The 17121-nt window shown below is 35.1% G+C and overlaps 1 protein-coding gene across 1 annotated transcript in view; it reads right to left on the bottom strand.

The window, feature by feature from the left end:
* Rit2 (Ras-like without CAAX 2) overlaps nucleotides 1-7844 on the bottom strand; it is a 310909-nt gene extending 303065 nt beyond the window's left edge. Inside the window, exon 1 of the mRNA XM_013014873.1 lies at nucleotides 7570-7844. Coding sequence (XP_012870327.1) covers nucleotides 7570-7672 — 103 coding nt within the window. The 5' untranslated portion in view covers nucleotides 7673-7844. The remainder of the gene's footprint in view (nucleotides 1-7569) is intronic.
* Nucleotides 7845-17121: the final 9277 nt, after the last annotated feature.

Genomic DNA, 17121 nt, shown 5'->3' with positions numbered 1-17121 from the left:
CTTCCAGATTCCCCTCCACTACATGTTGTATAATTCACTTTCAAAATAGTGTAGAGCAAGTTTCCCTGCTGCATTTGTTTCATACTGTTTTTGCTCTTCAAAACCTCTAAAAATATTTCTCATGTACTAATGTCACATAAGTTATTAAGGTATTTATTATAACACACAAATTATAATGTGTTAATGAGAGATAGTATCTGAATTAATAGTATTTGAAGGGGCTGGGAGGGTAACTCAGTGGTAGAGTGCTTGCCTTGCATGCATGAGGCCCTGGGCTCCATTCCTCAGCACCACCTAAGCAGAAAAAGCCAGAAGTGGTACTGTGGCTCCAGTGGTAGAGCGCTAGCCTTGAGCTGAAGAACTGAGGGAAGTGTGGGACAGGCCCAGAGTTCAGGCCCCATGACTGACAAAAAAAAAAGTATCTGAAAAACAATGTAGAGACAATCTCTCCAGTGACTGATGCTCAAAGATCATAGCTCTAATTATCTACCTTTGATCCTGAGTTTCCAGAGCCCTTTCATCAAAGATTTAACACAAACATCATTTTGCATTTCACAAAAATGTGCCCACCTAGATGACAGGGACCAGGTTTAAAAATCTTAGCTATAAGGAACCTTCTTTGTTCTGAATCATTTCCATAGTTTTTATACACACTTGATATCTTGGAAAATATGTATTAAATCATAGATTAATGAATCATAGTGACCAGAGAAGGCTTGGAGAACTCATTTGATATTTGGGTGCATTATACTTTTCTAATGTAGTTAAATAGAAAAATAATTTATTTAATATCTAGTATCTACTTCCTTATTTCTATATTCTGCTAGATAAACCTTTTAACATTGAGCATAGGAGATTTAATATAAGACTTAATCTAAACAAATGTAAACTAAGTGGACAGATGATCTAGTCATCTCCTTAAATTATTTTATCAACAATTCAGATAATTAGACAGATGGCAGACATATCTTCTGGAAAATAAGGGTTTTTTTGTTATTGACTAAGATTTGTTGGATGATGTAAAGCTGGGCTGAGAAAACCAGATATGAATGTAGGGAAAGTGAATAGCAACAAATCGACATGTTCTGTGCTTATGTCGCGTTATAAGAACTGCTTAGACTTATGAGCCTCTTCACCTATAGCTACGAAAAACCATTCTTTGAGAGAAGGTAGAGGATGGAAGGCAATGGAATAAAGATATAAACATGTCATGAATCAAATATATTGGAAAATTGGAATGATATTATCTTTATTTTACTTTATAGTAAAAGTTTTAGGTTGATATAGGGAGAAAGAGAGGAGAAACATTTTCTGCTCCCCAAGACCTGGAAAAAATTATATTAAGTGAAATAAGCGAGGCCCAAAGAAACATAAATCCCATGGTTTCCCTTATTTGCAATAACTAGTATATGTCTGAGTCAAGCAGAAAAGGTCAGATAAGTTGATGTTAGAGAAATGAACCCTAAGATATGTATTCAAATGTTTTTTTTTCTTTCATGTGATTGTTTCTAACACATTTATAAGATTATTTCTTTGTTACTTTGTATATCCCTCTCCCCACGGTATAACCCCTGCTTTCACTGTATTTGATGTTGGTATAATTTGTGGAGGGGAAGGGGAAAAATAATTCGTTTAAATAGGGATACAGGTGGACCCATTGCAACAATGAGATGTACAAGTGGTTATGTTGAACACGAACTTTACAACTTTGGTGCAGGGGGGACGGGGGGAGAGGATCGGGTGGGGGGGCAGCAGGAGGATGGGAAGGGATGGGAAGGGGAAACAAAGGAAGAGGCTACAATACTTGATAAGAAATGTACTCATTATCTTGTCCATGTAATTGTAACCCCTCTGTACAGTATTTTCACAATAAAAATTAAAATAAAATAATAAAAAGGAAATGGGAGATAAGGGACTTTTATTTGCTTTTTAGTTATAATTATAATTTATATATTTATGAACTTGTGCTTTGCTATTATGTGACATTATTTCATCGAATATAGATACACTTTATATTTGTGTTATACCTGTTTCATATGGTGACGTTTTAGAAGGAGTTTTCTCTTAAAGAGTCTTAAGTAATTATTTTATAACTAAATATTAGCATGTATTTAATCATAGGTTGCTTCATGACTAGGACAGCTTCTAAGAAATGCAGCAACAGATGATTTTGTCAATGAGTAAACATCATGGAGAGTATTTAGACAAACATGCATGATATTCTGAAATCACAGGTGCTATATATTATGTATATAATAAATCAGATGATATGTCATAATATATACATTAGATAGGATATGTAATATTTGTATATGGTTACATGATATTAGGTATATATATATATATATATATATATATATTATAAGAGACAGGGGAAGAGAGTAGTGTCTTGCCAGACTAGTTTGTGTATTGTTATTCATGATGAGAAATATACAAAATTACATCAAGACAGAAACACAGTGATGCAATTGAAGCCATAAAATGTATATAGATAGATAAATAGAAAGATAGGTAGATAGATATTGCTTATTACTTACAATACAAAGTTATGTAATTCTATTCTTTTAGGCATTTTATATGCTTGATAATTCAATGGGATTTTTTTCCTCACCCCAGCCTGAGCACAAAAACATGAATGATACATTCTACTATGATGTTAAGAAGGCTGCAACATCACTGAGTGGCAGGTATTACTCATTTTCATTATAATTCTGAGGGATTATCATCATGCATAACTGGCCAGATATGACTGTACTTAAGACATGAATGTCATGGCCGTATATAGAGAGCAGAAGGGTTAATATATCTTTTATCTCAGTTATCCTTTCCTTATGTCCATGACAAGAGCAGCTAAAACTACTCCTTTCACAAATATATACAGTATATTACACTAGAAATACTCATAGTCTTTATATTGTTCATTGGTCTCTATAAATCTTATGTATCTGGCTCCATATATGTGGTTCTTCTTGTATATCTGCTGTTTTGTATGATTAAGCTTTGCCGCTGTAAGTATTAGACTAGTGTAAAACAGACTAAGTTGTATCACCGTGCTTGAGTTCTATATGTGATTTATCCAGTAGTATAAATATAAACTTGCCAACTTCAGATCTCAAGATATTTCATCATATTTTAAATAGCCTATCGGCTACATTTTCTGTTTCCATTTTCCCTGCAGTTAATACTGCTCTTGAACAATTAAAATATTAATCTATATAACTATGACTACACTTTCATATTTATATGGAAATAGTATGTATACTATTTAATTATATATACTAAAAAGTGACTAAAAGTCATAGGCATATAAGTGAGAATGTTAGTTTAGATGGGTAAGGTATTTCTATAGTATAACATGTAAAGAATGCATTACTAGTAGTCCTATTTTATTTTAAATTGTAGAACTCCTTGCTTTGCTTTTCAGGGTTCTACACATCATGTTATATTGTTGGATAAAATATCTCAGAACTCTACACTTGTTACTCTCATGACCAGGCACAAGTTATTTGACTGGATTTCAGGTTTCTTGTCTACAAATGCAGACACATACTTAGATTGTAGTTTATGGTAAACATAAGCAGGAAATACATGTTACCCATACCTGCCTGCTGGCATGTATTATGAATGTTCTCTGAATTCATCTGGCCCCTGTACGGTCATACAGGTCTGAACATAAAATACAAACTGCATAAACTTGTTTGGATATTTATGGCTTAACTTTTCTCACAAGACTACATTGTTTTACCCATACATTTGAAACCTTTTGTGAATTCCTATTTCAGAAAAGTTGTTAATATTTTTGAATTTCTCATAACCACATTTTAAGTAAACATAGTAGAAAAAAATCATTTTTCAAAAACATAGAAAATCTTTATGATATTGTTTACTTAAAAATATGGAAACAGGGCTGGGAAGTTGGCTCAGTGGTAGAGCGCTTGCCTTGTATGCCTGAGGCCCTGGGTTCAATTCCTCAGCACCACATAAGCAAAAAAAAAAAGAAAAAAAAAGCCAGAAGTGGTGCTGTGGCTCAAGTGGTAGAGCACTAGCCTTGAGCTGAAGAGCTGAGGGACAGTGCTCAGGCCCAGAGTTCAGGCCCCACAACTGGACCAAAAAAAAAAAAAATTTAAAAAAAATATGGAAACAGTCAGACACCAGTGATTCACGCCTGTGATCCTGGCTACTCAATAGAACAAATATAGCAGTGGTACTCACTAGATACCAGGTGAAAAATGATCTCTACAGCTTATGGGTAGGGATGGGAGGGAAAAAGTGGGAGAGAGTGAAGGAAGAGGTGCCATGGTTCAAAAAGAAATGTACTCATTACCTGACTTACGCAACTATGCCCACTCTGTACATCACCTCTGTAATAAAAATAAAATATTTTTAAGCCCAAACACTGAAATCTGTGGATCAATTCAAAGCCAGCCCAGGCAGAAAATTCTTATCTTCCTGAGAGAAGTGGAAGGGTGGCTCTAGTGGTAGAGCACTAGCGTTCATCAAACAAGCTCAGGTATCGAACTCAGGCCCTGAGGCTGAACCCCAGGATGGTGACATAAAGAATACAGAAATAATAGTTGTCATGGACCTACCTTTTAGAATTGGGAAAGATATGAAATGCTAATACATCTTTGTTAGATCCTGCAAAAGCCAGATCTCTCTTGGAAGTACCTGCACTAAATCTGTGGAAGCAGGCCTAGCTAAGCACAAGACAGTCCACTACTGATTTAGATCATCAGCAACATGAAAAGTGGCCTTTAAACTTTGTTTAATTGGATTGGAGATGTGGCTCCATGTAGAGGACCCAAAGCCCAAAGCCCTGAGTTCAAATCCCCATACCAACACACAAATTGTTTATTTGAAAACATACATTCTAACCTTTAGAACAATGTTAATATTAGGAACATTGTTCATACATGCATGGATAGCCATAGAATAATAACAGAGGAAAATTCAAGGGCAAGATGTGATTATATCACTGTGGCTCTAAATACTTGGCCCTAAATATAGCATTTTCCAGGGTTCAGATAGACCTTAGACTAATATCCACATATATCATCTATAGAATCACAGCAACCAAGTATTGACCCCTCTTACCCTTCACCTTCTCAGAGGGTAAGCTAACTTGCCATGACTTTGTCTCATTGCAAATGTTTTTTCTCTGCTCTTTGATTATAAGCAAGCTTCTTTGGTACAAAAGAAAGCAACCAAGAACACTTGTCCAGTGTTATATTGAAACTTATAGTTATTGGATCATCATGAATAGTCTCTGTAAATCATAGTGGAGAAGATCAAATTAGGATACACAACACCAACAATCTAATGTCCTAATGCCATATATATTATATATTGTATATGTTTATATACAATATGTATTATATATATAAAATATATAGAACACACACATATGTATATATATATATATATATATATATATATATATGTTGTTCTTGTTGTTGAGGGGTGCTCCTGTGAAACAAATTTCTGTTCTCAAAGTTTTAGGTCCTTGCAATATATCTAGATGGCCAAAAATTAGTTATTCTACTAACAAATCCCTAAACCCTGCAAAACAAGAAACAGACCCCCCCAAAATATCGCAAAAACACACAAAACACATACACACAAAATATTAGGGCAACAAACAAAGGGAAAACAAAGTTACAGGGGCATTCATGCAGTATCTTCCACTTCATGATTGTTGGTGCCAGTTTGCATGGATGGGTCTTTTGCCTTTTCTTTAAATCTGTTTTTCTCCTCAGATTTGTAGTTCATGATTTTCTTCCGCATTCTATCTGACTTGTTATTTCTTTAAAATATTTATATCTTTATTTATATATTTCCCTTTATTCTGACTCCTTCATACTTCTCTTCCTAAGCCCACATCTAATTTTGATTCTTTCCCTGTTTAAACATTTTATTTTTAATCATTTTTAAATTATGATTATTTTCTTTAAGTAATTGTACAAAGGAGTTGCCATTTAACTAAACAGGGTATGAGTACAAGATGTCTTGATCAATGTCATTCCTTCCAACGTTCCCACCCATCCCTCCACTACACACCCCTTTCCTAACTCTTAATTTTGTAGCATTGGATTCTTGTGTTAATCCCCCTCCAGATCACTTCTCCATCCATCTACCTCTTTCCCATTGATCCTACCCCACCGTTGTCAAGCTTAAGTTTTCTGGTTTTATGTTGTTGAACTTTGATGTGGGCTTTTTAAGGAAATAAAAAATTCCTCACCCAAATACAGCTACAAAGCTTTTCCTTTCATATTTTCTTCTAGAAGACATTTTTGTCTTACATAAACTTGCATTTAGCTTCTGATCATGTCCAGTTCATATTTCTTTTTATTCTTCTTTGCATTGTAATTCTTTTTGGACAAAAGGAAAGAGTAGAGATCATTCAAATGAATGACTCTTGCCATTTTCTTTGCTGTTTTTAAAAAATCTTTTTTGTCCACTAAAGCCCCTGTTTCCCCCTTCTTATTCTGTTCCATTTCCTTATCTCTTGTGGACCATTCCAAAGTTATGAGCTTATTGACATCTTCCAAGAACATTGTTCTTAACTTTGAATCCACTCTCTAGCACTATACTATTCAATTGTTTTCACACTATCTGTTCAGGGCAATTTTTGTTATTTTCTTTGTATTTTGATATCCTGAACCATGCATTCCCCAGAAGTTAACTATTATGTTAATTTTAAAAAAAAGCTCTCTGTGTTTTAGGAATGGCCTTTGCCCTATGCTATCTATCACTTATTTAGCTTCACACATCTCTGCACAGCTATTTTCTTATTGCTATATTTGGTCTCAAGTTCCTCAAGAATAAGGCATTTATAATTTTATTCTTTAAATAATAAATTTGCCAGACATTGTTTTCTTGGACATCTCACACTCTTTTTTTTTTTTTATTTTTAGCTGTTTCCTTTAATTCAAGGAATCACCAAACTTAGTTTGATCACCCTCAGTGGATTTCACAGCAAATGCCATTTTTTAAGTTCCTGTCACCTTCCAAAGACAAAACAAAAGAACACAACAAACATTACCACCATTCAATCCAGGCACAGACCACTCAGACAGAGGCTAGGAAGAGGAGACAGGAAGCTCCCAATCAGAGAAACAAGTACAGCAATCAGCACTGAGACTCCTGAGGGTGGCTCTGTGCTTGTGTCTGTTTTAATTCAATATTCAGTACCCTTTTATTTTTACATGAATATTTTTGAGAACACGTTTTGAGGAGCACATTTTTTCCCCTCACATCATGACAACTTAATAAATATCATTCCTTTCATAAAATCCTATAAATTAATTGTTAATATTACCTAGCATTTGCTTAAAAGAGAAAAAAAATCATTCTTTTCAAGTTCAGTGTTTCATGACTAGCTGCCTCTGAATTATCCTGATTCATCAGCATCCCTTAAACAGTTTTTTCACTTGGAAACATCCTGCCAGTCAGTTCTCTGTTTAACTACCTTAGCTAGATCCTACCAGCATTAGCATTTCCAATGCTTTCCTTTATGGAATCTCCTCTATAGCGCTCCCTCCCTCCCCAGAATTTGGTGTTAAAACTTACCGCTTTTACCAACTCCTCCAGCTCCCAGCATTACCACCTTGTACTCTCTGGACCCGCTTGATGCACTAGCCGGGGAGCAGCTGGCTTCATTTTCTACCTCCATCTTACCCTAAGGACTGGAGGAGAAAAAGGAAGCAAAAAGTCACCGTGTCAGGTGCTTGCTCAGATACTAAACAACTCTAAAACTGTGTCAAAGGAAAGGTTTAGTACGAAGTAAAGACCATCAGCGTCGGACTGGCTGCTGGTCCTGTGCTGGAGCGGGTCTCATAGCAACCACTTCAATTGCTTCCAATAAAAATCTGGCTTTTACATCCCTCCCTCCTTCTGATCCTTCACTCTTTCACGTCTCCCACGATCTCCCTCTCTTGCTCTCCTTCTCTGCTTCTTTGCCCTCCCTCTTCTGTTACTTGTTTTTTCCCTTTCACATACACAAACACCCATGCACAATCTCTCTCTCTCTCCCTCTCTCTCTTTCTCCTCTTTCCTGCCCACCCCTGCACAGTTGCAGTTGTCAGGTGCACACACATACTAGGCTATCTTTCAGACTGTGCTGCTGGAGTACAGTGAAGCAGAGACTTGGAGGAAGATGCCGTGTCATAGGCTGACTTCTGCAGATGCACTTTCAAAGACACTCTTTTCTCTTAATCACGGTCAATTAATTGAGAGACATTCCAGCTGCTTGCTTTTTATCTACATCTTCCTGCACAGTGTTCAATCTGGAAGAAAGGAAACTACCATTTTATAAAGGAAAGACAAAACAAACAAACCAGCAACTTAGAGCATTTAAAGTATGAGTCTTCAGTGTGGTTGAATTAATGCCAGACTAGCAGTAATTGCTTCAGCTCAGTTGACAGTCGTAGTTCTACCATTGGGAGGTAATTGAATTAGGTCATTATCATGCTTGAACATGGATCACCCTTGTTTACACTGAATTATTAGAAACAAACTTGAACACACGGACTGTGACAAGCATGAAAGGGATACATGATGAATGTTTTTGTTGACAATTACGGTAGGATAAAAGATCATAGCAGCCTATTTTTCAAATGTCCAACTTCCTTCTCCTTATTTAAATTCTTATACAGCTTGGGGTCTTCTCATTTATCCAGACATATTGTAAAAAATTGTTCTTAGGATGGTTTTCACAATCCCTAGTTGTTAAAAACAGACCCTTTCCTTCAGTAAGAGAGTGATAGTCTGTGTGTTTATTGTCAGTAAAATATGTTTATTTAAAATGTGCATAGTGATTAGATGGAGTCAAGTGTTTTGCCTGTGTTTGCTTTTCCTAATATCTAATTTTTAAGCTACTCTAGAAGTGAAAAATATTTTAAGCATTTCTGTATGCATCTGTAATAAGCTCTTTTGATTAATCTGCTGGGCACTGCATTTTCTTGCTGGCCTTTGGAGAGGTAGCAAATTCTTACCATTAAGAAAGCAGATCTAGACCCAGATTTCATAGGCTCAAATCTGAGCTGTGTGACCTTGGGTAAATTACCTTTTTTCACTGTGCATCAATGTATATATCTATAAAATGGCCTATGCACTCTTAATTAATTAACTCACTAGTGAATTAATATTCATACTTTTTAAACACCATCTAGCCAGTCACCAGGGGTCCAAACTTGTAATCTTTGGTACTTGGGAATCTGAGAGAAGGATCATCACAGTTCAATGCCATCCTTGGCTGAAAGTTTCTGAAACCCTATCTCAAAGTAACTAGAAGAAAACAGGGCTGGAGGTATGGTTGAAATTGTAGAGCACCAGTCTGGCAAGTACAAGGCCCTGAATTCATATCTACTATTGCCAAAACAGTGAAGAAATTCATAAGAAAAATATTGAGCAAGTTGTTAGGATGGCTTAAGTATATGACATTATATATATTTTATTGCTATCTTTGAAAGAATGATGCTCTCAGCCACCTAATACACCAAAGAAAGGATCATATTATTGTGTTTATCACCCATCAGCATTTCTTCCTTGCTAAAACATTTTTTCAAACCATTTCTTTTCCACCAAAATTTTCTTTTATTACTGAGCTTTTGAAACATGTTTATATATTCTAGTAATGTCTTTTGGCATATAAATATTCTGAAAATATGTTTCCCTAGTTTGTGGTTTTTAACTAGATGATTTCAGTTTACAATAAAGGCTTACAGTTTTGTGGGGCCCAGTTTTTAATTGTTTTCACTTATGAATATGACATGAGGCCTGCAACAAAACATTTTCTACTGATTCTTTTCCAAGTTCCAAGTTTTGTCCTACCCTTTCATTGTAAATTCACTTATGTTTGTCCATCTATTTAGGACCTTTCTGGAGGTAATTGTCCTGTCTGTAGCTATAAGCTTGATTCTCCCCAGAGCTAGAAAAATGAATATAAGTGCATTCTGGATACTTCCATCAAAACCCTGCTTGTGTCTTATCCTCAACATTTCTTGAAAGACATCAGTCCAATTCTTGGTAAATGAAGTCAGCTCTGCTCTGTCTTTATAGGAGCGCTGTCACTCATCAAGTCCCAGTTTTAGTGCAACCTCTTCTTATATTTGACCTCTATAACTTAAACTTCCTTGAGTTAGAGCTCCCTACCCTTTCCCACAAGATGGCTTAATGAATTCTATATACTGATTTTAGGGAAATCCACCTATAAACTGGAGATATACACATATTCATATTTCAAAAGCCTAGATAATACAAGGTTTTAGATTGTCACATGAACACAACCCCTGCATTCCATTGTTGTCCTTTACATAGTCTTCACACTTCACAGATAGAAAATGTGAGCTACATGTAGTCATTTACCAAACAGAATTATTATCCCTAGGACTGGCTCAAATAAAGAAATGTGGCTGTAATTTAATTATCCTCTGCATATTAAATTGAAATTTTATTATTCAAAGAAATGAGATGTGTAAGCAGTAGCATTTAGCTTCAAAGTCTTCCTGGGTTTTGTTTTTAGTTCTGCTACTATAAATCTTATGACCTTGAGAGAAATCACATCTCTTCTACTATGGATTTCACCATCTGTAACTCTGTTTTCCATATCAGGCTTGTTGACTTGGTTGTGAAGCACAGAGGGTGTATCAGCTGTGTCCTTGGTCTTGCTCTTTATTCAACACACTTATTCTGATGTTGATTCACAGACAGGAATCCATACAAATGTCTTTCAGAGTACAAATAAGTGGCTAAGACAAGGAAATTCAGTTAGTTAATTGGCTTTCTTCTCTATTAGTAATATATCAGTCTATATTACTCATTTATAAATCAGAAGGATTTTTATTATTAGCTGGAAGGAAAGAAAAAAGAAAAAAAAACATGAGATGCAGGAAAGTCCTTCATTTTAACTCTTTTTATTACCCTTACATTTTGAAATTTTGAGAAAGCCCCTTCACCCTAGCTCTTTCCTATGAATTACTAAGCATAATGTATCTTATATGTGGTAATGACTGAACATTGAAGTACTAATGTTATTGGAGTTCAGCTTATTTAGTGACATTACTCAGTTTGCGTATCTTATTATTTATTGGGTGTACCCTAAATCCTCTGAGATTGTGTGTGTGTGTGTGTGTGTGTGTGTGTGTGTGTGTGAAGTATGTCCCAGATTAAGAAAATTCTAAAAAAAAAATCACTTAAACAACCAAAATGATATCTTTTTTGTACCTGGGAAAATTGTTAAATGATCAGTTTGCATTTTCTTATTCTAATGTGCCCTGTAACTGTTAATCTTGGTTCTGAAAACTATATCATTCCTTTTGAGTAGATATGTCCATTATATGATGACCAAGGTCATCTTTGTTTATATTCATACAGAGACACTGACTACTTGAACAAGGACAGAGTACATTCCATCTCTTCTATGTACACTGTACTTAACTCTCCAGGGTAGAAAAAAGAAAAGATATTAATGTAACAAGCAATTTCCTGAAAGCTAATAGATTAACACTATTTATGTAGATATCCTTTTTTTTTTGTTGGTCCTGGGCCTGAGCTCTGTCCCTCAAATCTTCAGCTCAAGGCTAGCACTTTACCACTTGAGCCACAGTGCCACTTGTGGATTTTTCTACTTATGTGATGCTGAGGAATTGCAAGCAGAGCGTCATGCATGCAGGAAAAGCACTCTACCACTGAGCCACCTTCCCAGCCCTGTAGATATACTTCTAAACTCCATCAGGAGCTGTTAAGGTGTTTGTATTTGTGTGTGTGTGTGTGTGTGTGCGCGCGCACGCGCGTGCACGGGCGCTAGTCATTGACAGAATTTTCACAACTTTGTCTACAAAGCCACTCTTGTCTTTTTTAGTGCATCTTTTGCATATATTATAAGGATGATTCTTTGTATTTCATTTTACTTCATTAAATATCATGTATTCAGCTTGGTCTATCCAGACAATAAAACTATCAAGGAACAAAATTTCAACAAATGAAACTTTAAGGACCAATTTATTTGATTTGGGGAGCAAAAGCCAGTCTATAAAATAGATAGTGGTTCCATTGTGGGTAATAGTGCAGTTGGGTTTGCAAAGGTAGCCTGGCAGGAACATGAACTGGAATAATGCAAAACTCAGATTGGTTGGCATCAGTTTTCTTCAGGTTATGATTCTTATTTGGTTTAGAGCCCAGGAAAATTCCTGTTTACATTGACTCACATTGACTGGATCCCTTTGGAATGATTGCTGGGAATCTCTTTGGGTGTTTTTGTTGTTGTTGTAGGTTTGTGTGTGTGTGTGTGTGTGTGTGCATTTTGTAATAAGCTCACTTGTTTCTTTGAAAATTTTCTCTTAATTTCTCTGAAGATCTGCTGTTACAAGAAAATAACTTTGATTTCAGTTGGCGACACAAAACTTAGTATGACTTCATTTATGATGGATCTTCTTTGCCCTAGTGTAAGACCTCTGTCCAAGTCAGTGATCTCTCATAAATTTTAATCAACAGAACAGTGCCTGCCATGAGCTAGGTGACTAAAACTTTTCTGTTAGATGAAAGCATTAATTGTACCAAGTAGGTGATTATATATCACCACTATTAATCAAATAAACCTTTTAAAGTGCATAATTTACTATTTATACCTTAATGAAAAAAATAAATCACTGTGGCAAAAGATAATTAGCAAATTAAGTGATAATCTCTACATAAATGAATGTTTGTCATTTACATCCTCACCATAAAATATAAGAATACTCTAAGGCAGAAGAACACACACTGCTTGAGCCAAAAATCAAAATAGCAACAATAAAGCTGAAGAATGAAGAGTAAAATGCTAATTCAGCAAACAAGAGACAGAATTTAATCTGCAGAGCACAGACTTCTGCCTCACACAGAAGCTTATGAATTTACACAGGAAAATTCAAAGTATAAATCGAATTATTCACTTTTCAACCTGAGGCCTTATGGGTCTTACATATGATCTAAATAAATTTTTTCAACTGTGATTCTTTCACTACAAACGGGATTAATTTGCTGATACTCAAATTCATTTATTCTACAACTGTTTTCGGCTTTGGGACAAAAAAAGAAAAACAGAGGAAAATACACTATTGTCAAATTATTCTTCCTTTTCAACACTGATTATCTGTGGAACAGGCTCAGAATACACCAGAACATTGGTTTTACTTGAATGGAAGAGTGAGTGAAGTGTGATAGGAAAACAAAGAAAGGAAACGTTGCGTCCAAATAAAATAAGTGATATGAAAACTTAAGGAAAAGTAATTTCTCATGTTAGAATTTAACTTAGGACCTCATATATGATCTCAAAGTTCAAATATGGAAATGTAGAGAGTGCAATGAATGAAATATGATAGGGTAAAGTGAAATATGATAGGGTTAAGGAAAGTAGAAATATAGTCTAGAATTAGTTATCATTTAAAACCATTGAAAGTAAAGAATTCTAAATCACAGAATATAGAATTTGGATCCCATTCGTGGTGCTGAACATTTTTTTGGTGTGTTATTATGTTATCTAATCTGGACCTAGGTTAAAGTGATCTTTCTGTTCACCCTCTCCAGTAGCTACGCATACAAGTCAGTGCAATTTCAACCAGCTTGTCTTGTTTTTTCTTTATTCTTTCTTAATTTTTAAAATTTTCTTGTAAAGATGAGGGGCTATAGTTAGATAAGTCAGGTAATGAGTATATTTCCTTTTAAAGAGTGTCACTCCCCCATTCTCTTCCAGTTTTTCTTCTCCTTACTTCCCTCCCTCCTAAGTTATATAGTTCATTTCCAACATAGTGTCTAGTGAGTATCACTGAGAAATTGGTTCACCTTTTGTTCCATCATTTCTGTGCTACCCCTTTCCCTCCCCAAATGAGACAAAGTTACATTCAAAACAAAGGGTACATAAATCAAAAACAGTGATAGAAGGGAATAAATCAAAGAAAAAGGAAAGAAAAGGAATCATCAACTCTACGATAAAAAAAATCTTATTTCCATTTCTTGGGATTCATTTAGATAACCATCATTTTATATGAATATCTGCACAAAGCTACTGAATCCTTTTGGTCCTCTCCCAAGAATATCCTCCTTTGCTTTTTATTCTTTTCTTTTCTATTTTTTTTTGTCAGTTGTGGAATTTTTGTCGGCTTGGGGCTTGAACTCTGGGCCTGGGCGCTGTCCCTGAGCTCTTCAGCTCAAGGTGAGCACTCTACCACTTGAGGCACAGCACTACTTCTGGTTTTCTGGTAGTTAATTGGGGATAAGAGTCTCACAGACTTTCCTGCCCAGGCTAGAAAGAGCTCAGCCTCCTGAGTACCTAGGATTACAGGCAAGCATGAGCCAGCAGGGAGCAGGTTCTACTTTATGCTTAAAGGAGAGCACAGTGCCCACTTTGGAGCAGGAGAGTGATTAACACATGATTCTGATGAGAAGAAATCCATGGAATCTGATAAGTCACTGTTGACTTCCTTAATTTCTAGTGATCTGGAATGCTCTTAAATTTATCCATTTATTAATATTGGCTTTACTAGTTTGAAAACTTACTAAGCTGGAACTTACTTTAAAAGGGAGTCCTGGTTCCATTTTTCTTTTTCTTTTCATTCTGGGCCGAAGTTTTAATTGGTTGTAAGCAGTAAGAAAAAACTATTAAAATTGTTTTATATTAGTATTCTTTACAGTAATATAGTATGGAGAGTAATGATTACAAATGTCTTCTAGTAAGTCAGTCAGTGTTAACTTTTACCAAATAAACAAATTGTGTTAGGCAAAGACTATTTAAAGGCATAGTCAAATTAATGGTATGGATACTTTAAAACATGTGAAAATAAGGCAAAAGTGCCTTTATGGGTGCTTTATAACTGTCCAAGGTAATATTTACTAAAATGCCTGTCCAAGAGACTTTTTGTGTTTTAATTAAATTGCATAATAAGATGTTGAAGCTTATATCTGAATTATTTAGTATATGAAATCAGCATAAACAGAATGAGAAAGTTATTAGAAGATATAAGCAAGAGGAATTTTTGTTATAAATGTGTTGGTCAGTTCTATTAGATGTTTCAGATTGATCATTTGAGAACAATAGTATTGGTATCTCATTCCATTAGTGACATAGAATTTTGCAAGTGGATATGCAGAAATCCTGTCAATAGGAAGAACAGAAGTGGAATGATAGTATAAAGGGCTTCATACAAGTTGAGGAGATAGATTTAGATATATATTATTCACTTCAAAAATTAGTAGCAATATTACAATCGCCATATAATTAATTGTTAGAATAGAACAAACTTTTAGTGTTATTCTATTTATGCATATTTAAAAAGAGCTTATCAAGAGTCTTACAGCTAGGGAAAAAGAAATACTGAAACTAGATCCTAATCTTCACCATGAATATTTAGTAATTCACATTTAAAAAATTCTTGTCTATTCTTTAGGCTTTCTAAAAATGTACTTCATCATAAACTTGTGATAGACCTTAAATTTTGTTAGTTCAAATGTTTGGTTTTATTTTTAGCTAAATAAGTTTTCTTTTTATATCCTATTTTAAAGTCTCCCTCACTTAGCTCCAGACAATCATTCTTCCCCTATTATCTTTTGTGCCTCTAAATAATTTATTTTGCTTATTTTGTTACCTTGATGATATTTATAGGTGGTGTCATGGACGGCCTGCTTTGGAGATCTCTCTTTTGTAGACCATATAAATTTTGGCTCTTAGATCTGATCTCATAATTCTTGTCCTCTAATGTCAGGATGCATCCTGCTGACTTTCTGATTTCTTTTGTTTCTCAACACTTCCACAAGTTGTCAGCAACACCAAGTAAAATTAGAGTAGAAAATCCATCACTTAAAAATGATCTCTCAGTAAACAGCTAATACATCTCTTTCCCAATAGTCTAACCACAATATTTTTTAAAAATTAATAAACAATGAAATTTATTTCTCATAATTCTAAAGGCTTGGAAATTATCGATCAATAGGGTGGAAGAAAGAAAACCTCTTCAGTAAATGGTGCTAGCCAAATCAGAAAACTAAAGTTAGATTCTTATATATCACCCTGCAACAGAATCAACTCCAAATGGATCAAAGACCTCGAGATAAAAACAGACACCCTGAAAACATTACAGGAAGGAATAGGAGAAGCTTTAGGGAACCTTGGCACAGTGAAAATTTCTTAATAAAGACTCAGAAACACAACAAATCAAAGAAAGGTTGCATAAATGGGATTGCATTAAACTGCAGAGTTACTGCATGGCAAAGGACATAGCTAGCAAGATCAATAGAAAGCCCATGGATTGGGAGTTGATCTTCACTAGCCATACAACGGACAAGGGTCTCATATCTAAAATATGCTTAGAAATCAAAAAATTAAATCCCAGAAAAACAAATTCTCAAAGAAACAACCACCCGATTAATAAGTGGGCTAAAGCCTTAAAGAGAGCCTCCTCTGAAGAGGAAATAAGAATGGCCAATAGACACATGAAGAAATACTCAAAATGTCTGGCCATAAAAGAAATGCGAATCAAAACAACAACATTTTTTTAAACAGAGAAAATTTAAAAGCCAAGAATAATCATTACTAGCTAGAAAAAAATCACCAACAGTTGCCATTGACAATTCTGCTCATGGCTTGGTGAAATCTACAAAGCAGACTGGTCCCCAAAATAAAAGTGAGGTTTGTGAAAAATCTTGATTCTCTGCATCCTCCACAAAACTGAGCATGGATAATTTCACTTCCTAAGATCTCACTTTGAAAGGGCTAGGAGAACAGTTCCTACTACATTTTCCACAATATTTATAATTGCATCCTCAAGAAAATGGTACTATGTTAGATACATGAGAGAAATATGGATACTTTTATGTACCATCTTGGAAGATAAGTCCCTCAAATACCAACAACATCAATGGACAGGTATACTTAGACAATCTACAATGCACATCTGAAGGATGGTACTTGAAGACCAATCTACACAACCAGTAGTTGGGTTAGGAGATGTGTGCTTGTCATTCCAACAACACAAGATGCCTAAATAGGATCATCTACCACCCAGGCCAACTCAATCATAAGCACAAGGCCTTATTCCCACATTCATTAAAGAAAATGTGCCTGGAGGGGCAGGGAATGAGTCAAGTGTTATA

This window comes from Dipodomys ordii, unplaced genomic scaffold (genome assembly GCF_000151885.1).
Source record: "Dipodomys ordii isolate 6190 unplaced genomic scaffold, Dord_2.0 Scaffold25, whole genome shotgun sequence".
Classification (NCBI taxonomy): Eukaryota; Metazoa; Chordata; class Mammalia; order Rodentia; family Heteromyidae; genus Dipodomys; species Dipodomys ordii.
The sequence above is the reverse complement of the archived record's forward strand: the minus strand, read 5'-3'. Positions and strand labels throughout refer to the sequence as shown.